The sequence below is a fragment of the Pyricularia pennisetigena genome, assembly GCF_004337985.1.
Source record: "Pyricularia pennisetigena strain Br36 chromosome Unknown Pyricularia_pennisetigena_Br36_Scf_10, whole genome shotgun sequence".
Classification (NCBI taxonomy): Eukaryota; Fungi; Ascomycota; class Sordariomycetes; order Magnaporthales; family Pyriculariaceae; genus Pyricularia; species Pyricularia pennisetigena.
The window spans coordinates 249255-272531 of record NW_021940922.1 but is presented as its reverse complement, the minus strand read 5'-3'; the positions used below and the strand labels follow the sequence as shown (position 1 = coordinate 272531).

General features: G+C 45.7%; 3 protein-coding genes across 3 annotated transcripts; all 3 read right to left on the bottom strand.

The window, feature by feature from the left end:
* Window positions 1-15460: 15460 nt before the first annotated feature.
* PpBr36_10457 (uncharacterized protein) lies at window positions 15461-16054 on the bottom strand (the record flags this gene model as incomplete). The annotated part of the gene is made up of 2 exons (XM_029897568.1): window positions 15461-15672; window positions 15775-16054. The coding sequence occupies 2 exons, from the start codon at window positions 16052-16054 to the stop codon at window positions 15461-15463; spliced, it is 492 nt and encodes a 163-aa protein (XP_029743907.1).
* A 1775-nt stretch (window positions 16055-17829) lies between these two features.
* On the bottom strand, window positions 17830-19698 carry PpBr36_10456 (uncharacterized protein; the record flags this gene model as incomplete). The annotated part of the gene is made up of 2 exons (XM_029897567.1): window positions 17830-19521; window positions 19597-19698. 2 exons carry the CDS (start codon window positions 19696-19698, stop codon window positions 17830-17832), a joined length of 1794 nt encoding a protein of 597 aa, XP_029744094.1.
* A 2278-nt stretch (window positions 19699-21976) lies between these two features.
* PpBr36_10455 (uncharacterized protein) lies at window positions 21977-22998 on the bottom strand (the record flags this gene model as incomplete). Its single annotated transcript, XM_029897566.1, has 3 exons — window positions 21977-22466; window positions 22557-22765; window positions 22864-22998. The coding sequence occupies 3 exons, from the start codon at window positions 22996-22998 to the stop codon at window positions 21977-21979; spliced, it is 834 nt and encodes a 277-aa protein (XP_029744093.1).
* Window positions 22999-23277: the final 279 nt, after the last annotated feature.

Here is a 23277-nt window from a genome sequence, read left to right as displayed (position 1 = left end):
CGGACAAGTCAACAGACATCCACCAGTTTATTGGCAAGGTTAACAGCCTAGCCGATAAAGCCAACATTGCCAAAACGGAACGCAAGTTGGTTCTCTATGAGCACATTCCTGCCAACCTGAACCCCCAGCTTCTCAGCCTATCCAAAGACCCAAATATCTCGTACGAGACCTTTGCCGGAGAAGTTGCGAACTCGGCGCTGGCCCAACAACGCGCTTGGGAGGAGCTCCGCGAGAACCGCAAAAAGAGGGAAGAGCGCCGTGAGCGTTCAGCCAGCGCCGAACGCAAACAGCGTCGACGCGAGAATCGCCGGCACAGCCAGGAAGCCAAGAACCAAACCCGCACACAGACCATTGACGCCCCGAAGTCGCCCAGCAGAGAAAACGCCAAATTGGTCACTGAGGGTAGATGCTTCCTTTGCAAAGAAGCCGGGCACCTGGCACGCAATTGCCCCGAAAAGGCCGCTCACATCGCCGCCGTTCTCGCCCTTCAACACGAAGGCGATCGAGAGGCTTGTGAACGATCCGGCCACAGCTTATCTTCGTCGGATTCGGAAAACTGCTAAGGCTGCCGAAAGTCTCCTCGGCAGTCTGCATGCCTCAGATAGCTAAAATCGATAGATCACCTAAATTAAACACCTTTCTTGCTCCCATTCAATTGCAAGACAAAGGTCGTGGTCTCAACGCCCAAGCTCTCTGTGACACCGGAGCAGATGTGTACTTATCCATTCGACCGAGCCTCGCGAAAAAGGTCGCCCAACGTTTAGAGCTACCTATTAAAAAGCTCCCCAAACCTTTGGACTTTGGAGACTTTAACCGGAAGGTCACCGCAAGAGCCACCGAATACCTTCGGCTCACCTTGCAAATCGACGGACGACAATTCCCACGGCAGAAATTCATCCTCCTCGAAACGGCACACGATGTGTTTATCGGACAAGAATGGTGGACGAAGCATCGAGTAGGCTTATTCCCAGCTACCCGCAGTTTCGTTTGGCCCAACGACCTGCCCGCAATGGCCCAATACTCACCCGCAATCGTCGTACAACGTTCGAATCCGCCTCTGGACCTTGAGGCCCAAGCTGACGCAGTCCGCCGGGACCGCAAGATGGAACAAGAAGACCGTCGCATCCAGGTCCGCAAGATACTTCAAGGCCCTAAACGCCAACACGGAAACCAGGCTCAGATCGCAGAAATTAGCGCCTTTCCGACTATCCCAAAGACCGTTTCCAACAAAGCCCTGCCAGCAAATATTTGTGCCCTTCTTAACGACCCACGTCAAGATCGATGGAAGCGATCCCCGTTACCCACGGAGCCTATACCGCTGGTACCAGTAAGCGATACGCCTACGACCAGCCTCAATGCGGTATCAGCCCTGCAATGGAACAAGACTCACGATGGACATCCCATTCCATTTCCTGCAGGCGAAGACCCGGAGCACATCGCGCAAGTACGAGCCAAGTTACCCAAAGCACTTGCCCACCTTGAGGGTTTCTTTTCCAAAAAGGCGTCGACGATTCTCCCGCCTAGCCGACCCGGCTTCGACGTGGTTTTGGAACTCGAGAAACCTTTGGAGGGGAGGCCAGCCCGCTATTCGACCCCTTTCGCGATGATGGAGTTGGAAAAGGAAACCATCGACGAACTTCTGAGGATCGATTTCATTGAACGGACAATGGAGGAGACCGCAGCTTCGACTCTGTTCGTTCCTAAACCGCAATCGAAGGAGCAGCGTTTTTGTGTGGATTACCGATGGGTAAACAAATTCATCAAAGGACGACAAGTACTTGCCCCCGACGTGGCCGGGACGTTGAGCAAGTGTGGAAAAGCCCGGAGGATGACCAAGATCGACATTATTCGAGCTTTTAACAGATTGCTAATGGATCCGAAGTCACGGTATTTAACGGCGTTTAAAACGCGACAAGGCACATTTCAGTGGAAGGTCCTACCCTTTGGACTGAAGGTCGGACCGGCCTGGTTCCAAGCTTTTATCAACGCTCAGCTTAATGAACTGCTGGACGCTTTCGCGAGCGCCTACGCAGACGACGTGTTGATTTATACCGAGGATAAATCGGAGCAAGTCCACTTTAAGCAAACCGAGGAGGTTATTTACAGGCTGCACAAAGCCGGACTCCAAGGCGATATTAAAAAGTCAAGTTTCGGCGTCTTCGAAATCGAGTACCTGGGTTTACTTCTAGAGATCGGTAAAGGTATCCGCATCGACCCCAAAAAGGTCGAAGCCATCACCAGCTGGCGATGGGACGACGTCACCTCCGTTTCGGCAGTACGATCCTTCCTAGGCTTATGCAATTTCGTTCGGACGTTCTGCCATCACGCCAGCGAACAGGCAGAACCTCTGACCCGATTATTGAAAAGGGGAGTCCCATTCGAAAGAGGCCCCGAGCAGAAAGCTGCCTTTGAAGCGCTGAAACAACTGGTGGTCACCGCCCCCGTGATGAGTTTCTTCAAACCCGGTATGCCTGTCAGGATGGACACCGACGCCAGTGGCAGGGCCACCGCCGGTGTCGTGTGGCAGCAACAGGACGATGGCAGCTGGAAGCCAATCGGCTATTCGTCCAAAACCATGTCCCCTGCTGAACAAAACTATCCGATTCAGGACCAGGAGCTATTAGCTGTGATTAATACGCTAAAGGACTTCGAACCAGCCCTGTTGGGTACCAAGTTCTGTGTTTTCACCGATCACCAGGCCCTGATTTATTGGTCGACCAAGAAACTTTTGTCCGCTCGCCAGATACGATGGGCTGACTACCTGGCCAACTTCGACCTCACCTTTAAATACCGTCCCGGCAAGGATAATGTGGCAGCCGATGCCCTTTCGCGCAAAACCATCGACAACCCTACGGTCAAGGCCCGAGCTGTGTTAGACCGCACCATTGCACTAATCCCTCCAGAAAAGATCGACTCCCGACCCGGCGAACCTCTTCCAACCATTAGCAGCTTGGAACCCTCCGCACCGCAAGGAGCTGACCTGGTGGCCCTTATCCTGGAAGAAAACCTGAAACAGAACCTAGGTCACCACGACAATTTGTTAACGGTACCCGAGACTACCCAGGATGGCAAGATCTTCTTAAGAACGGCTCTCATCCGCGAAGCTCATGAGCCCAAGATCTTCGGCCATGGAGGCCAGAATAAAACCCTCAGCCGCTTGAAAAGAGATTACTGGTGGCCCGACCGAAATCGAGACGTCAAACGCTACATCAAAAACTGTCGCGAATGTCAGCGCAACAAGGTACGACATGACAAGACGCCTGGGCTGCTGCACCCACTGGAGATCCCTAGACGGTGTTGGCAGCACGTGATGGTGGACGGCAAAACTATGCCCAAGGATAAAGAAGGCTACGATTACGTCTGGGTCTTCATCTGCCGACTGACCAAACTTTTGGCCACCCTACCGGGAAAGAAGACAGACACCGCGGAAACCTTGGCCATGCGGTATTATCAGACTGTGTACCGTTGGAAAGGCGTCCCCGACTTATGGCTTTCCGACAACGCCGGACCGTTTATATCCGAGTTCCTAAACACTTTAAACGAGTTGACAGGAACAAAGCATAAACATGGAAGCGCCCGCCACCCTCAAAGTCAGGGCAGCGTCGAAATTACCAACGCTGAATTGGATCAGAAAATGCGCTTTTATGTAGACAAGTACCAAACGAACTGGCGACGGCATATTCCCGCTTTCGACTTCGGCCACAACTCGTCCGTTCACGCCTCTATCGGCATGGCACCGATCGAAGCAGAAACAGGAGCTCGCCCTCGAGACCCGCTCTCTCTACCTTTACACGAAGAAGACCTGGAGACCGGTCAGCAACATAAGGCGCTGGAAATGGTCCGCCAAGCCCGGCAAGCCCAGGAACTGGCCCGCAACAATGGACTCGGAGCGCAGATAGAGCAACAGAGGCAGGCTAATAAGAAGCGGCGACCGGTCGACTTTACGGTGGGAGATGCGGTTTACGTTAGCAAAAAGGGTCTTTCCACCGAAGCTCCTACGACCAAGTTGGACTCGCAAAATGCAGGACCATGGACGATTCTCGAGGAAAAGGGCCACAGCTTCATTCTCGACACCCCTGCCTGGTATAAAGGTAGTAAGCTGTTCCACGCCAGCCGACTGCGCAAGGCAGCAACGGATCCATTACCTCAGCAGTATCAAAAGCCGGAACCACCGGTCGAAATTAACGGAGAACCGGAGTGGGAGGTGGAGCAAGTGTTGGCCTCACGTCTATTCGGACGAAAGAAGACGTTGCAATATCAGGTATCGTGGGTCGGACTCGACCCTGATGAGACATGGTATGAGGCCCGCGACTTGAAAAACTCACCAGTACTGCTGGATACCTTTCACAGGGAGTACCCCGACGCAGCAGGACCTCCGGTAAATTTGCAACAGTGGATCAGGAGCGCAGCAGAGGATGTTTTTGCGGAGGACGGACCCGAGGACAATGTTGCCGAGCACGATGCGAAAAAGACACGAGAGCGGAGGAAGGCCCCGAGGAGACACACGTGACAAACTCAGGACTCTGACCGCCTACGTCGATCAGGCCTTAGAGGGGGGTAATGTGAGGATCAGGCCCCTAGACCTACCCTCAGAATCACGACTCGGCTCCACACCGAGCCAGGGATCGGACAAGGATCCACTACCTCCGGATTTAAGCGCGTCTCTTGAGCGCGTCGTCGATTGTAATTTCTCTCTTCTCTTCAGTTTAGAATTTTCGTCGATAGCGCCTAATACACTGAGGTTCTCCAATGTATGCCTGGCCGTGACAGAGGACGTAAAAACGGAGCGCGCGGATTATAATCGTTTTTTAATTCGAATAATATCGCGGTTAACGAAAAAAACAGTAAAAACCTGGGAAACGAGAAAATAGGGACGCGACCTATTTATAGGGCTATGGGATTTGGTTTTAGAAAAAAAACCTGATATTACGACTAGGATTGCGACCGATATTATTGGGTGAAAAAAGGAGTATCGCAACCCAGGCGGGGATTAGCGGGAATTTCGAAATACGGGCAAAAATTGGGATATATTAAGTTACGTAATAATAAAATAAAGAACCTTAACCCGATTACCGGGAGAAGGTAACTACGGTTATTACTAAAGAGGAAGTAATTAACCCTGGCCGTAATTAGCCTAAAGTAATTATAATTATTTATATGGAGTGATTACCTTATTATATAAGGATATATTTATTAACATGTAAAAAAATTCGATTTTAGGATTGCTGAACAGCAATTAATTTTATATTTTAGTTAATTTGATATTTGTTAAAAACGATTATAATTTCACCTCAATTATTAAAAACCCCAGTTACCCAGTTAAGACGCTCAGTTGCTTTAACCCACTGTATTTTACCTTAAGAACAGGTTACCCGATACCTTAATCGTAACAAAAAGCTTTTAGAATAGTCGTTTGTTATTTAAGTTGGGCGCCGTTAAAACGACCTCGAAGGGTGCTTATAGGTATACCCCATTTTCGTAGTCTCAGGGCTCATCCCTGAAGCCCAAAGCTCCACAATTAATCCACTTCGTGGCTCAATTGCGGTTTTGCAATGTACCTGTGGGTCCATCCAAAAAACACTCTGGTTCAGGTCTGAGAACGATTTGTCGATTTTCGCCGTTTATAGCGGTATTTTTGGCCTTTTTTCGACCGACACTCCTTTATTATTCCACAATTACGCAAAATATTGAAAAAAGAAAATATCGTTAAAAATAGCGTTTAGTATTGCTATTAGCAGCGATTTAATTTATTTTTTTATTTTTTATTATGGCCGAACTCGATACCACCTGCCCTTTATCCGTTTATGGCGGTACTGTTTTTTTCAATTTTTTTCGATTTTCAATTTCTTTTGATATTATTTTTAATATTTGACCAAATTTTATACTTTTTGCACGTGGAGGGTCGTATATATGTATATATTATGATTCGAAATTTTGGTGCATATACCAGATTATATAAACAATTAAATAAGCGGATAGGTAAAATATATACTTTTTTATATATAATTTACAATCGAAACTCGTTTATATTTTTACCAATTTTAACGATAATGATAAAATTTCAGAAACTCGATTACGTATATAAATAAAGGTCGAAGTCCAATTCTACCCATAATATCGGCTTTAAAAACTGTTTAATAAAAGAAAATGCTACATGTGTATTTTATAAAATCTTTTGCTTTATTTAATTAATTTGATATTATTTTTGTTTTGCAGCCAGATTTTGTGGTTTTGCACGTGGGGGTGGCATATATATATCTAATATATTGCTACATTTTGGTACGTATATCTAATCATATAAACCATCAAATATGCGGATAAGTAAAATATATCCAATTTTATATATATTTTATAATCGAAATGCTTTTACATTTTCACCAATTTTAACATTAATAAAACTAAAAATTGAAGAAATGGATAATGTATATAAACAAACGTCAACGTAAAACCCGATTTACAATACCGGCCCTTTTTGTTTTTTTATATAAAATAATGCTAAATGTGTATTATTTTTATGTTTACTGCTTTATTTGATTGAATAAAATTTATAAAAAAAAAGCAAAATAGGATTTTTGAATAAATTGATAAAAAAAAGCCTAAATTAAACTTTTTTTTAATTTTACCAATATTTGCGTAGATTATTCAGGTTTTTGAGAAAATGTTAGTTAATACAAAAATATTAATAAAACTTTTGTTTTAATCGATAATTGCACGCATTCCGCAGTATTAGGTCTGCTAGGCTATAAATACTGTGATTAAAATTAAAATAAATATTATATACTATTATTTAAAATAAAAATTAAATATAATGAAAAATTACAAATTTTACTCAATATTTTTATATTTTTTCAAATATAAGGGTTATAGAGACGCGGCTGGCACTCAAATAATTAACAAAGTCCAATAAATTTAACGCAAATTACTATATATTTTTATAATTTTTATTTATTTTTTTATGCGAATATTTAATTGCATGCTATAGGTACACTATTTTTTTTACCATTATAATGCGAATATTTTGTATATACCCGCTATAAACGGCAAAATACCACAAATTATCCTTATATTAATAAAATAATTATTAGCAATATCGTAATATTAGGTCTATTATTAATAATACAGTTATAAAAGGCGAAATGCGGCAAATTATCGTTGGTGGTACCGCTATAAACGGCGAAATGCGACAAAATGTCCTTATATTAGAACGAGCGCGATTTTTTTCGGCCAATGTAATTGGTCGAAAAACCATGTGGTTAAAAAGTACATGGAGCGTTCGGTCCCCACTGCGAAGCAGGGGGGTCTAGTCTGAGCATTGAGACTACTATTTTCGGGAACATTGTTATAGGGTAAGCCAACGGCCTTAAGACCGTTAAGTATCCTTGTTGGTATTATTACTAACGCTGGGGAAGAAGGGAGGAAAAAGTGTACATCCGGGTCGTAATAATGTCCTTTCCTTTATATATTATCCCTGACCCGCTTTTGTATTTTATTACGTAATACGTGCCTTAGGTACGAATCCGTAATATAGCCCGTATTCGCCCGTTCTTTATCGGGTATAATCCCCATTTGGAGGTACAAAAACAATCCAGCGGGCGCGTATCCTAATATAATTTACCCGTCCATTATTCCGGGCGGTATAAACCCGTGGTCGGGTTTTACCCTTTTATTTTCGGCCGCGATTATATCGCGGGCTTTTTATCCCCGGTTCCGTTTACGGGCGGTTATCGTGGTTCGCCTTTTTCTAATTTTGGGTGGTATAAGTCCGTAATCGAATTTTATCCTCCCGTTTTTAGTTGCGATTATTTCGTAATTTTTTTATCGTATTTACCGTTTAAAGGTAATTATCGCGGTTTATTTTCCTTTTATTTTGGGCGGTATAGGGCCGTGGTCGGGTTTTACCCTCTTATTTTTGGTTGCGGTAATATCGCGGTTTTTTTATTATACCTACCGTTTACGGGTGTTTATCGCGGTTTATTTTTTTTTATTTTGGGCGGTATAGGGCCGTGGTCGGGTTTTGCTTTCCTGCTTTTAATTGCGGTAATATCGCGGTTTTTTTATCGTACCTGCCGTTTGCGGGTATTTATCGCGGTTTACCTTTTTTTTACTTTGGGCGGTGTAAAGCCGTGGTCGGGTTTTGCCCTCCTACCTTTAATTACGGTGGTATCGCGGTTTTTTTATCGTACCTGCCGTTTACGGGTGTTTGTCGCGGTTTACCTTCCTTTTATTTTGGGCGGTATAAATTCGTTTATTTATTAGTATAATTCCTTTCCCGTAATGGTTACGGTTTTTGTTTTTCGCATTTTTCCCGCGTTATCGTCCTAATCCTTTTTATTTTCCAACTTTTCCTCCATTCGAATTTTTTTCGTCCCTATTTCCTCCTTTTTTTGCTATTTTATCAATTTTTTCCCGTTTTCCCATTACCTTATTTTTTATTTATATTATTTTTATTTCGTCTATTTTCGTTTCCTGTTCGTTCCTATTTATTATTCGTATCGTTATTTATCGTTATTAGTTCGTCGTTATTATATCCCGGGTTTTTATTTTTTTAATCGCGTTATAAATAGCGTTTGGACAAATTAATACCGGTAGTGGAAATAACCGGCCTCCCCACCGTAATGGTTAATTACCTTCGTCGCACAATAATAACGGTCGCCTTTTTGTAAATCGTGTCGATTAAATACCGATTGGGTAATATCGTTAATTTATATTCGCAATGTTTTCGTCGCGTTATCGGTACCGCGGAATTCCAGGGTAATTTAAATAACGACGAATATACCGTTCCGGAAAATATATTTATTTTTTACGTCTTTTGTATAAAAACGTTGAAAACTAATAAGGTTTGGGAATATGGCCCTACCCCCGACGGTATTAATTACCAGCGATATTACGATATTAAAAAATCGTATTATTATTATAGCGAGGCCGCCTACGCTTTTAAGCTTATCCTCCGCCACCGTTTACGAAAATTAAAAACCACGATTTATAATAATCGTTATATCGTCCAACCTTTAATTAAAAACACCGTCGTGGATGGTAAAAAAATCCCTGGCAAAAATACCGTGCTATTTCGAAATTTTTTTACCGCGTATACCAATTAAATCCGCGTTTATTAGGACGTATAAAATAAAATGGCCAATTCCGGGGCCGCGACGACCTTTATTAAAACCATTATTTTTACTATTATATCCAATACCCCTTTTCGTAGCGGCGGTAATCGTAACCGTTAATTGGTACAAATTTTCGTACGCGGTTTGACTTATTTGGAAATACGTTTAACTCCTTTAATATATAATTATTTCGATAATATTATTAATTTTTAAATTTTTTAGGAACGTAATACGTCGCGTTATAGAAAAATTTGCAAAAGGCGCGCCGAAATAATAATGTTTTCGCTATTTTAATTACCGTTTTAACCTTTTCCCCCGCCGTTCCTGTGCGCCAATTTCGCCCCGCGCATTCCCCACGTTTTTTCGCCCCTATTATTACCACGCCCCGTCGACGTTTCGAAATTCCTTTTTCGCGTTACCCCGTTGCACTTCGTTTTACTCGTACCCTAATTCGGTATATATTTGGTTCCTCGCGTTCCCGTACCCCTATTTCGTCGCGTTTTTGTATTTTTGGTCGTAATATAGGTAAAAACCCGTTTTTTTGGAAAATCCCGTCGTAAATTCTTTTTAATCGAAAATATTGCCCGACGTTATACCGCCCTATTGCGGGAAATTAACCAATTCGTTAAATAATAGGAATTCCCGGTTTTTAAAACGACGCGGAAAATAATAAAATAAAAAAGGAGGACGTTAAAATAAAGGAAAAAAATAAAAAAAAGGAAATTTGGATAGTAAATCGGAAACGTATAATTCGGTTTTTAATTAATATTTTATCGCCGCGTAAAATTATTATTTCGTTTTATATACGTTAATTTAATTTAAAAATTAAATGGGTGGGATACGGTTACGTCGCCCTAAAAATGGGCGCGGTTTATATAATCGTCGGTTTATTTTTATTATATTTCGCCCCGGTAAAAAGTTTAATTTTACATGTTTTTTTTACCGTGCGTTTGGTTAAATTAATATTTATTTTGGGTTTACCGCGTCGTTTTTTTCCCGGGGAATTATCGACCTTTTAATTAATTATAATAAATCTTTAATTCGGTTAAATATTTAATTATTAACGTCGTTTCAATATTGGGTTATTATTTATTTGGGCCGACCCCTATTTTGTTTCGAATTCGTTTAATGCCCGTATATTTTCCACCGTTACCAAATCCTCCCACGTAAGTTCGTCGTATTTTTTCCATTTTATTAAAATTTTGCGTTTATGTTTTTTCTTTATTGCGTTTTTCGCGGCCAGGATTTCCTTTATTACCCATTTTTCCGCGGTTTCGTTATTTAAATCGGATAAAATTAATAACGGGCCGGGTTTAATATCGGTACGAATTTGGGACGGTAATAGGTCGTCCGCGGTTTTTTCGATTAATTCCACGTAAAAAATGGGGTAAATTTTTTTCGGGACGTTTAACGTAATTATTAAAAATGTAAAAATCGTTATAACCGTATATTTATTCGCCACGAAATTGAAGTTTTTATTCGGGCGATTAATTTTAACATTCCGTAAATTAAGAAAAATTTTATCCCCTATTTTGAAACGGTCCGCCGGTTTCCGTATTTTATTCGCGTTTTTTTTTGGCGTTGCTATATATAAATTATAACGGCGTGGGCTACGTTTATACCGTTTTTAAAATGTTATAAAAACAAATTCGCGCGACCTTTGGGCGTGGAACCCGGTCGTCCGTTTACCTATATTACCGGGACCGCGTTTACCTCGCATTTTAATAATAATTTATTAGGATTAATCCCCGTAATTAACGAATTTTTATTATTTAACGCTAATTAAACGGCGGGTAAATATCCGGGCCAATTTATTTGGTCGAATACCACGAAAACCTTTAAATAATATTGCATTTCCTAATTAATCCGTTTTATACCCCCGTCCGTTTTTAAGTGGTAAAACGTCGATAATAATTGTAAAATTCCTATTTGTCGGTATAATTCCGATTAAAAACCTTTTACCCAATCCGACCCCCGGTCCGATATAATCGCGTTAAAAAAGCCTTTAAACCGCCACCAAATGGAAACGAATTTTGCGGCGCAAGTTTCGGTTTTTATCGAATTTATCGCTTTTAATTGGATATATTTGGAAAACTTATTAATTATAACCATTATATAACGCGGCGCGTCCGTATTATTGTTTGGGAGGTCCGTTATAAAATCGATGGAAATTTGTTTCCAAAACCTGTCCGGTATTGGTAGGGGTTATAATAGCTTTTATTTGCGTCGTTTCGATGGTTTTATCCTGCGGTATATATCGCAATTGCGTACGAATCGTCGGATATATTCTAGTCAAAATTCCTTGATATTTTGAGCGACTGCAACACGTGACCAACTCGTACTCTCCTCATATTCCATCTAGTAGACATCTACTCCAACAAAGATTGGAGGCTCGGTTATTATACGCAGATCATAGTTCGCATTTTGTTAAAGACCCTCAGGGTTGTCATCTATAGGGCTGATGTCAGGGACTCAGGGCTTTGGCTGCCGGGTCATCAGGAGTTTGCAGGCTAAACTCTCGCATGCTAAGGAGTGGTGGACTCAACTTGGGGCTCGGTATGATCAAAAGTGGGAGGCAGTGCTTGGACTGACCCGAGCTAATATTCTGTAGCGGGACCAGGAAGTGGGAGGTGCTGGGTGAATAAACCTTGAATTTTTCCGTCAAGGAAACGATAAAAAGAATAATAATCCGGTGGACAGCTGGGCGAAGTCACTCGCAGGAGACGACAAATGGAAGAAGCTTCAGAGGTCTAGCCCGCAATCCCTTCCTCTCCTGAGTCAGATACCAGACCAGGTGAGCTCCCTAGACCCCATTGAGTGTACAGTGGGGGGACATTAACTTCGACGGCGCTTCGTTTTTCACGTTCCAAGACACCACTTTTTTCACGGCGCCTGTTATTCCAACCACCTTCAATAAATATATTATAATTACCCGGCGTGTCTTCGGCAAGTATTCTCTTTACAGTCCGTGTTTTTCGGCTCTTAAAATGCAAATTTGGTTGGAAAATAAATTTAAAAAAGCGGGTATTAAAATAATTTGCTAACGTGTTTATAACGTTCATTCAAATGTTTTCAAGAATGTACGGAAACTATGTCTTGAAAATATAAACCTTTCCCTGAATTAAAAATAAAACCCATATAACTAAAGTAAAATTGGTCCTAATACGTGCAGTTACTAAAATTTGGGAGCATTGAAGAAAGAAAGTCCGTTGAAAGTTTGTAAAAAATGTATATCGAGAACTAAAGGTTATTATAAATGCAAGTAAGTGTAAGAAAATACCGAATACTAATATTTTAAGACTTATTTTTTGCTTTTATTTTTGCATATAAATTGAACGCCTGGCCGATGGTTGAAAACTTGGTTATATATTGGCCGGGTACCCAAAAGTGCAAAAAGGTCGATATTAATCTCCGTCGATTGTACCTTTTGATAATTTCAGACAGCTAGAGTCAGTAATTACGCTGTTCAAGCGAGGATTCTTTTTTCCTTTTTTTCGACACTTACAGCTGGAGAAGCCCATTTCGCTAGCAAGGACCGTAACCGTAATTTTTGCAAAGCAAGCTCAACATTTTATTTTAGTCTGGCGATAGAAATTTACAGGGCTCGCTCCGGATCTTGTTGCTGCTCATGACCTCTTATATTCACGCCCCTATGCGGACCTCTGTATTCTCCCCGAATTCCAGGACTATGTGTCGAGATATCTGAGCTGCGGACAGGGGGATTTGGGACCCGGAAGTCGCCTAACCCTGCATACAAGGGGTGGCAATATAAAACTCTCCCAAATAAGGTGCCTAGGAAGATATGTAGCATGATTTTTATGCCTGCTTGAGGGTCAATCCTTTAGACTGGTCTTTTAAAATTTTTGTATAAAATAACATTTAACTCGAGTGGGCTTTTGCAATCATGCAATGTGCGCTGTGACTCCAGGCATCAAATCAATATGTTAGTATTAGCAAATAAAGCAGAACACAATCCCAGAAAACGGCGCGTCCTGGTCCTGTTTGGGAAAGAATATGGATGACTGAATCATAAAGGATATTTATATTACAAAAGAGTAGGGATTTGCGTTCGAAACGGGATACGTAATCAATATATATACGCATAAAACTATAGGTTCAATGCGTATGGGTTGGTATTGTGAATGGCTTGAATACCCAAATTGAAGTACAGTGCCCATTATGCATCGAGGGAATTCCGAGTGACAAAAACATCTTTAATTTAAACACTTTGTGAGAAAAAATTACAACATTGCATAGCTTGTTGCGAATGTTTCCAAATTTATACAACACTTGTGTTTTCTACATCATTCTCGCGATCTTACGTCCATCATCCAACCCCTCTTTCCTACTGTGCGTCTATTCCTTGGTTTTATTCCCTCTTTACTCTCCGCACAGCCTTGAGCGCCGAAACGGGGAACAATACAGAGATTGTTGCGGACGTTGTTATACGTTCGGGTTTGCTGGCTTTCTCCTGCAGTCTCCGCAAGCAGCGCTCGTGGATCTCGGTACGTGTTTGAACTGGTGCTTCGCCGCTTTTTCTTACCGCGAATGAATCAGGCCGACAATACTGCGACAAAGGGCGAGCAGTCCAGCTCGCCTTTCCATGTCCTGAGAGAAACTGAGGGCCGAGAAGGGGCAGTGGATTTACTTGTCCTCTTTTGTTGTTGTTTTTTCTATTTTGTTTCTCCTCTCTTCGTTCACAGGCGTTACAACTTCAAATAAATCGCACAGAAGTTCAGTTTAGATTTGTCATCCTTCAGTACTGGGTCATTATTACAAGTTTTATCTAGTTATTAGACTGGAAGATTGGCCGTGGCTAGGTTGAATGATACTTTCAGGTTCAGCTTCGTCATGAGGAATGACTTGAGCACAGTGACTGTACTACAAATGTAGTGATCAGTAATCTTCGCACTAGTTCTCTAGTAAATTTGACTTTCTAGGTTTTATGTGCGAGTTTGTAGATGAACAGCCACTGCGAGACAATCATCCAGCAGGCCCATTAGTCAATATGTAAAGTACAAATTGAAGATGAACTCGTGCACATACTTATGGTATGGCTCTTGGGGTATTTTGCGCCTTGGGCCGCAGTGTTTGAGGCCGTCCAAACCCAGAAAATGCATATAGCCCGACCTTGCACAAGGGCCGCAGATGGGGGGAGGGTTCGCCGAGTGCCGGGCAGAGGCCAATAAGGGCAATCGAGGGGGTGATACATTTATTGATATACTTCTTGGAATTTTTCATCTTTTTCATTCCCAGGAAAAAAACATAAAACCGCGTTACAATTCGATAGCATGAAACCAATCTTTTATTTACTAGTTCGGACTTTTCATAGTTTCCGCGGCTTGCCATCAAAAACCTGTCGCTTAATCATGGCTCGCCAAAGGCTCTCAAAGGTCAAACTTGGAATATCTTAGCCATGTCATTGGTGAGGAGTGAACTGATGAGGCTTGATGGGCTAAGGACAAGCTTGGGCCGTATCCAAAATCTACGCCTGCGGAAACAAAAGATTGTATGTTGCTGGATAAACAATCTCATCGAAGTTCGAACACGGGAGCCGTCAGCGATGGTGCTGATTAAATTCGGAGAAAACACATGGCTGGTTGGGGAGCAGTGTTCTCGAAAGCCATGTTCGGCATGGAGTAATCAGAAATCCCGCGGCATGGTGCAGGGCTGAGTGGCCTGGATTGGGAAGCATTTTGGGTTACATTAGCCGCGATAGCTTGTGCTGAACAGGGCTCATAAAAAAGGGCGCAATTACTGGTTGCAGCGGTTGGGTGATAAGTCTAGGGGTTCTCATTCAACGTGACAGACCACCTTACTCAACGGTTATGAAAAACTTCAGTGTTCCCGGACAGAAGACGTGAGCGTTGGCAAGGAGACAAAAATTACTGATTATGTTTTCTGGATGAGTCGAACCCTTGGCTGAGTATGGAAGGGGCGAGTAGGTTGAGTCGAGAACGCGCTGCTTACATTTTGCAACCCTGCATAGAGCCCCGGCTGAAGCTACAGTCCAGGATGCGATGTTCCAGGCTGAGGCTCGATTCCATATTCCAAGGGTACAAATGCGACAGAGGGGGGTGTTTAGGAGAGTTGAGTTTAGTCTAGTAATAATATCAAATTATTGTTTAGGGGCTGTTTAAGGGTGGGGCTGTAAAAGTCTAGTCTAAGACAAAAAAATAAAAAAAAATAAAAAGAAAGGAAAAGAAATATTAACAAGTCTGGAGCTGCTGGCAGTGAGCTTGCCCCTGAGAGAAAAGAAATTCACCATATACCACTATTACCCTGGCGCTAAGAAGCCGCCAGACACCGTTGCGGCCAGCTGTGATTGACCATCTCCCTGCGAGCTTTGACACCTAGTTATCGTTGTCGTCGTGACTCTCATCTCCGGCCTCGGGATCCTCGGCGCCGGCAGGTTCGGCAGCGGGCTGTCCAGAGTGCTCGGCACCGGGCTGCTCGGCAGGAGTGCCAGCAGAGGCACCACCAGCAGGCTGGCCAGCGGGCTGGGAGAACTCGGCCTCGGTGAAGGTGAGGTTGGGGCAGGTGTTGCGCAGCCACTTCATGCCGCCTGTGGAGAAAACAAAAAAGAAGCAGTGTCAGTTTCGCCCCGGCCGTGCCAAACAAGTTTTGTTTTGGGGGTGGGGGGTTGAAGGGAATTGTGTATGCTTACGCTTGGCATAAAGCTTGACCTTGCGGCCGCACGCGGTGACACCGCAGGGAAAGACCTCGTCACGCAGCCACTCCTTGAGGTCCGGGGAGGCGCAAAAGTACTCGTTGGGAGTCTGGAGGATGACGAATTTGCCGTCGCCGAGCTTGGGGAGGGTGCTCTGGATGCAGCCAGCCTGGCACTTCTTGAGGGAACGGACGTCAAGAGGATCCCAGGGGTTGGGCTTGCGGTTGGCGGTGGCCAGGCTAGCGAGGGTAAGAACGGCGAGGGTCTCGAAGCGCATGTTGGCGAGTTGGGGGTTTGGTGGGTTGCTGAAAGAAGATGGAAGTTAATTAGGTTGAAAAGTAGGCAGGCTATCTAGTAGCGAGAGAAAGGAACAAATGGAAAAGTAGAAGTGAATAAAAGGGAATAAGAGCGAATAGAAGGTAACCGAATGTGCTGATGATTGTTGCGATGAAGAGGATATCAGAAATGTGTAGAGTTGAGAGACTTGCACTTCTCTATATATATTCAATTGGATACGCCGAAGTTGTTTCCTTCTACATACGACGTCCTGCACAAGGCTGGGAAATAGGCCGGCATACAGCCACCGGATGACAGCTTGGCGACGCATGGGCGCAGCTCTTGAGCCTTCGGATAATGTTTACAGCTTAGGCCGTTGGTGATAGGATGCTTATTTTTACCAAAGTGCCTGCATTAGCCTGCCCGTTGAGCTCCAGTGCTCCCCCTGCCCTCCATGTTCTTCCTCAAGATGAGCTCCCATGTGTTCTCCAAGGCCCTAGTGATCGCGCTAGTCTTAGTCTTTTTTATTGCTGTTTGGCGTCGATGGATGCAACTGCTGTCGATTTTCTTTGTCAGCTGCTAAGCGCCGATTGACCGAGGTGTTCTCTATACGCCGTGTATCCGTCTCGGGGAACCTTGACATGTACATCTTGATAATCAAGTCCAGATTATAGTTATTACCTACTACGGCACCTATTAAGCCCCCTCCATAGCCTCCTTGCCGATCGAGACCCGTAGGCTGTGGGAAAAATTCGATCTCCAATTGGCGACTTCCAGTCAATTTACCAATTCATCCGGATCATAAAGTAAGCAGCGATTGCCAGTCGCTAGGACAAAAGAATACATCTCCGGCCCCCTTCGTATATGCGATTTTTCGTTAATCGCGCCAGCTGCACCGAGACAAGATTGAGCCCTAGGATTTCTCCAGAAAGTCCAAACAGAGCGCTTTGGACAATAATCTCTGACGTACAGAAACGTGTAGAAATTCTCAACAGCACAAAGTGCTCGCATGAGCAAAGAATTTCACGCTTGGGCACCGCCGCGACATAGAAAGGATAAGCTTGTGGACGCTGGAATCCTGAGAGGACTGTCAGGGCATTTGTTCGTGATGATGGGTGGCGCAAGAAGCCCTGAAACTGCGCCGGCACTCGCCGTTCCACGATCCCTCAACGCTCGGCCAAGCTTTTCTTCCGTTGCCCAGGCGGGCGCCTGGCCTGTCAGGTTGCCCACTAAAATCGGAACGCTCCAAATCCCCAGCCATTACAAGTGCTGGTGCCATACCAAGCCTATCTGACCAGGGTGGAGAGCGCTAGCCCGGGATTTTGGCCAGGCGAGCGCCGCTTTTGCCGCCCAGCACCTGGGCCTGCTTGCGTTTATCAGTGCAACTCTGTGCGAGACACCCAAATCAACAGGGGTGAGCTTCACCAGACAAGCATTTCGAGTTTGTCCTTCTGGTCATTTCCTACTCAGTTCAGGCGCTCCCGTTTCACCGTTTTGCCCACTGACAAAATACGAGTTGCCCGCTTTCTCAACTGATTGTTATGATTTTTTTTTTTTTTTTTTTTTTTCTCGCGTTTTCAGACGCCACAGCTTGAGATCCGGGGGACAGAATGGAACAACCGAGTTAACCATCGTGATCAGCGAGAACTGTTTCCAAAACAAGAGATATACAGATGGCTTGATCGTGATAGCAACAGCCAAAGTGAGCGAACTGCATGAGTAAAATCGTGACATTCGTATTCCAAATAAAGCAGGATGCATCACTGTTGTAAAAAATCACAACTCATCCTTAAAGAACCTTTCCTCACTTCCGGCATCAGTCGTATCCCGACCATCCTCCTTGTCATCATCTTTCTTCTGCGCTTTCCTTCCAGGCCCGGCGGCCTTGCCACCCTTGTCCTTGTCCCTGTTCCCGACCGCCCGCCTATCATCATCGGCAGTGTTCCCGTAGGCCTTCCTGTCCGTCCCGTCCATGATGGGGGGCGCATTGGCCTCCCCGCCGTTGTAGTATACGTCGTTGTCCGGGTTGTGCGGATCCTGGACCACACCCCGGAACTCGGCCACGTCGTTGAGGTGCTCCAGTATCTCGAGTTTCCAACCTTTGTCGCCCGCCAGCTTGATCAAGGCCTCGCGCAGCTCCTCCACCTGGACGGGGTCCAGCTCAAGCTGCAGTAGGTCCTCGTCAGACACGACCTCGATCTGACCGCCCTCGGCCTTGGACTTGGCGAGCGCCAGCAGCTCCACGATGGGCTGCGCCGCCCCCGCCCGGGCGCCATTCTGAAACATCGACCCGGCCTTGCGCGGCGGTGTCAGGTTGGGCACCGGCTGGCCGTCTTCGAGGCGGCCGAGCACGTTGCGGCTGCCGATGACGACGCCGCCAATGTTGACGCCCGTGAACGAGCGCTGTTGCTGCTTTTGGTGCTTCTTGTGTTGTCCGTTGGCTTCCTGTTGGTGCTGTTGCTGCTGCTGGCCGCCGAGTTGCCACTGGGACTCGGCCCCAGTGAGGCGGAGCCTGGCGTCGAGCGTCTTCTGGCTCTGCCAGCTCTTGATCTCGTCCTCTGAAGATACGATCTGCCGGCAGCTGATCGGGTGGGCGCGGGTCGGCTTGGGCGGGAGGAAGGCGACGTCCTCGCACAGGCGTGGCGTCTGCACCATCATCAGGTACGAGCAAGTTGTCACCTCCTTGATCCAGCCGATGCGATCGACCGTGGTCCCCAGGGCGCAATGGTATTGGATCTCGATGGTGCGCGGGCGGCCCGTCAGGTCGCAGATCGTGCCGCTGTCGAGGCGCTGAACGAGGTAGCGCTGGTCGCCTTTAATGACCAGCTCCGAGTTGGGCTGCGCGGCATTTTTGGACACGCCTTTGTCATCTTGTTTCAGCACGGCCTGCTCCTTGCCTTGGTCCCTGTCGCCCAGGCTCTTGCCTGTTTGCTGACCATGTGCCGTCTGCGGGAGGGCTCGGCCGAGAACATACTCCGGTTCGCGCTCGTCGCGGACGGGAGGGCCGCTCCTGGTCCCAGGCGGGAGGGCGTGGTATTGGACGACGTTGCGGTTGTAGCAGAAGCTGTAGCTCCAGTACCCGGCGGTATAGTATAAGCATTGGCCGTTGAGGTTGTTAAGCAGCTCCCAGCCATGGGAAGTGGCATCCGTCATCTCGCGGAGCTCCTCAGCTTTGGCAAGATCGATGGCCGTCTGGTTCAGGGCGGGTAGGGGCGCAAGAACGGGGATGGCGCAGAAGTAGCGGGCCGGCGGGACATTGATGACCTCATAGGTTTCCGAGAGTACAGGCTGGTCGTCATCGCCATCGTTGTGATTAGTCGGTGGTGTGGTGGTTTTTGATGTGTCGGTAGAGGTGAAGGACGAGGATTGTGTGGTCGCGTGAGCTTGTTGGGGGTTTTTGCCAGCACTTTCTATCAGGGCGAGGGCATCGGATTCGCGGATAAAGGTTTCGGAGAAGACTATCTCAAACTGAAGCAACCGGCGGATGCAAAGTCAGTAGGGTATGACACGATATGTTGTGGATTGTGGTGTTGGGCTGCCAACCTGTGGATGCGAAAGCATGTCTTCGTGGATGCTGAAAGCATGGCGGGCGGCGCAGAGGCCTACACCACCGCTGGCCAGCAGCAGGTACTTGAGGCCGCGCATGGTGCCGGCTTGTCGGGTTCGGCACTCACATGCGCCTTGGACAAGAAGAAGGATGGTGATCCAGGTTTACTCCAGTCTCCAACAGCTGGAGATACTTCGGGTGGTGTTACAAAAGTCGACTGAACTCGGATCCTGGTCAGGTTGTGCGGTTGGTTGGAAGGGGATAGAGGCACAGATAGGCTAAGGAAAGCAGTGATGCGGCAGTTGGTCCACCTTCCACCTGTCATCATCACAGAGTTGCAACCAATCACGCGTCGGAGAATTGGAAGCACCCGCGACGGTTCCACTATTACACGTGATGTCAAGCACTCTGCTCTTTGGCTTTTTTGACTGAAGTTAATTTGAATTCACTTGTTTGTCGCATTGTTCCATCCAAACTTTTTATATCAGCAAAAATTCCTTCTCCAACCTTTCAAGGGGGGGCTATTTTTTTATGTGGTCGCTTGCTTCCCCCACTCGTCCCGAAATCTGGAAGAAGACAGTAAGACTAAGGGTTCTTCCATTCCAGCAACCGGAACTGTTCATCTCACGTCACTTGACTTTCAAATTGTAGGCCTGAGAGCCTTGTTTTTATGGTCATCTTACAATAGCTGCCACTTGTTTGTCTTTGTGCGAGATTGCAGATGATTCTTTGTCTGAGGACTTGTATCAACGGTGCGCATGGAGAATACTCTGCACCACTAATTTCACAAGTTCAAAGCAATTACTTCGCGGTGGGTGTGAAGTGACCACATCCTTGGCCGTTATTAATTTGTACCAGGCAAATTCTGATTATCTTTATTTATCTACAAACCTTCTTTGTCAAACCATGTATTTCAAAATCATATTTTTAGCTAGTAAAATGAAACCAGGTCTTTTTATATTTAGATCTTTCAAAATTTCTACAGTACGGTTCGGTGAACCCGACGAACAGAAACAACGCCTTAAAATTTTGGGCAATAATATCCTGGTCCAAAGTTTCCAGGATTAAAAAACTTCGCCATACCTGTAATTTAGATTTCTTTATATTTCAATTTCTTTGCGCCCACTTGAACCGTTGGGCTGTATCTTCGACCATTTTTTTATTGATATTACCCACCAACTTTACGTGGAATTCTACAACACAACTTTCTTCTCATAAAATTTGGCAGGAAATAAAACAAACAAAAAGCAAAAAAACGAAAATCGAATAACAAAATGCAAATCCAAAACTTACTCACATTTAGTATCGCCTCGCTGGCTTTTTCCCCATTAGTTTTCGCCGGAGATATCGAATACGCAAATGCGCCCTACGGAACGCCCTGCGGAAATGACTGTCCTTTTACCATCTACCAACGTAAAGTGATTGACGGAAAAATTTGTCTGGTTTTCTCAGAGCATTACGCTGGTAGCGTAAATGATAAGACACACGTCAATGGTGTTACTGTTTATTTCGATGGACATTGTAACATGAGGTATGTATCATTGAAATGGGTTTTCAAAAGGGGATTCCACGACAAAAAGAAACGTATAATTTGTTAGACGAGCAGGGACTTGGAATAAAGAAAGGCCAGGCGAAATCGGGAATTCGTGGCTGTGCCCTGAGAGCTCATATGTTTTTGTTTGTCAATTTTAATTTCTGGGCACAAGTCGTTCCGAATACATTAGTCTGTCTAGTCGCAAATAGCAATAGAACAGCATAGTCCCCGATGATTCTGAACCATTGTCATACTTGAAGGAATGGTCAACAATCAACGAGCGGCATATTTCAAAAGCTTGCCAACTCAAAAAAGTTCTTCAGCTATTGTGTAACGCTGGATCAAGAGCTAGCTCACTGCTCATATATCTTTTTAAGCCACAATTTCCGCAGCCAATACACAAATAGGGTCAGTCTGTCCACAGCTCAGCAGCATAAGATTTCAACGATTTTGCGGCAATGCAAGACTGATTTGTTATGGATAGCCCTTGAGACAAACATTGTGGCATGTTTTGATCAGCAGAGATTATAGGAGCACCGCCTTGGCAGCCCCACTGGACTTGTACTTCCTGGTCAGTGGTCACTTGCTTTCTTACATTGAAATTCATAGATGCGACTAACAGCAAGGTTTTTGTGCAAGAAAACGAGCTCATCATGCTTAAGTTAGTTGATGTTATCATCACCGGGTTAAGGCAAACTTTGACAAGTGCCAGCACTTGTCAACCTCTACAGTGGTGAAATTGTCCCCAATATCACTTCGGGGTTTGCAAATTGCAATGTGATATCAAAGTCACAACCACCTGGCAGATTAATATACGAACTCCATTCTCCCTAGGGCATGTATTAGTTCTGATGGGCACCGGCACCGGCACCGGCACCGGCACCGACACCCTGCCCTCCACCCTGGCCAACAGCGGCACCCTCTTCTTCACCCTGGCCGGCACCACCACCCTCCACTCCACTCTGACCAGCACCTGCGCCCTCCCCTACACCCTGATCGGCACCCTGGCCGGCGGCCGCCGCCTGGACGATGAAGCTGGCGGCCTTCCCTACGTCTTGTCCATAGGTGAGGTGTGCCTGGCGGACCTGGGTGCCACCTTCGCAGATGTTGTCGCGGTCGTGGCATATCACAAGCGTCCGGGACGGGTCCACTCCGGTCACCCCTTTCCCGTTCAGCGGGTCGCCGAACGCAACCGCCGCCATGACATGCGAGGCGGAGACGGGGTCGAGCTGGTCTGCCGCGTTGTGCATCAGCTGCGCGCCTTGGGAGTAGCCCGAAATAATGATACCCGTTTCGGGACAATCAGATGCCAGGGCTTTTACGATGCTTGCCCTGTTTTTTTTAAATCATATTTTTGGTTGTTTGGTCTCGTGTCAGTGGTCTTGTTTTCACCAGAAAGGGTAGCTGAAAAAAGGGACGCACATTCTCGCGCTGCCCCGCGGATCACCCCCCTGCATGAAACCCCGTACGTCGGCAGCATAATCCACCCCCTGCATGTTGACGGTGAGACCATTGGACGCCTGCCTGATGGCGTCGAGGAGGGGGGGACCCACGACGGTCCCGACGTTGCCTCTCTCTGTAGTTCCGCGGGCAAAGACCACCGTCATGTCAGCGCAGGGACCCGCGGCACTCTACTTGTCGGGTTGGTTGGTTGTTAGTTGAATGTCCAACTCAACAAGGGATACTTCCCACTGAGTGATGCTGGCGTGGGGCTGGGGTGTTCCCGCACCTGTGTGTTGGCACTGTTCCGATTTTGCCTAGTTTCGAGAACGGCCTCTGCACGATGTATGGAGGAGGCCGGGAGAGCATTGGTGAGTGATAGGAGCAGACCAGCTGCAACGAATAGGTTCGTCGAATCACGCATGTTCGTTTGAGTTGTCTCGCCTGGAGCCCGGTTCTTTGCAATAACAATTAACTAATGGTGCAAACCAGTGCAATAAGGACTTACCATTAGGAACTTAATTAGGCTATAACGTTCATGCACCTCTCCAGCAGCTTTTGGGCTCAGGTTTCCATATCTTATATGGATGGATATCGTGCTGCTGCTCCAAGAGCTGCTTCACCCAGTCGCATGAACAGCGGGCCGCATCGCTCTCGGGAGCCAACCCAAGTTAGGTAGGCTGGGACTGATACAAGCCATTGT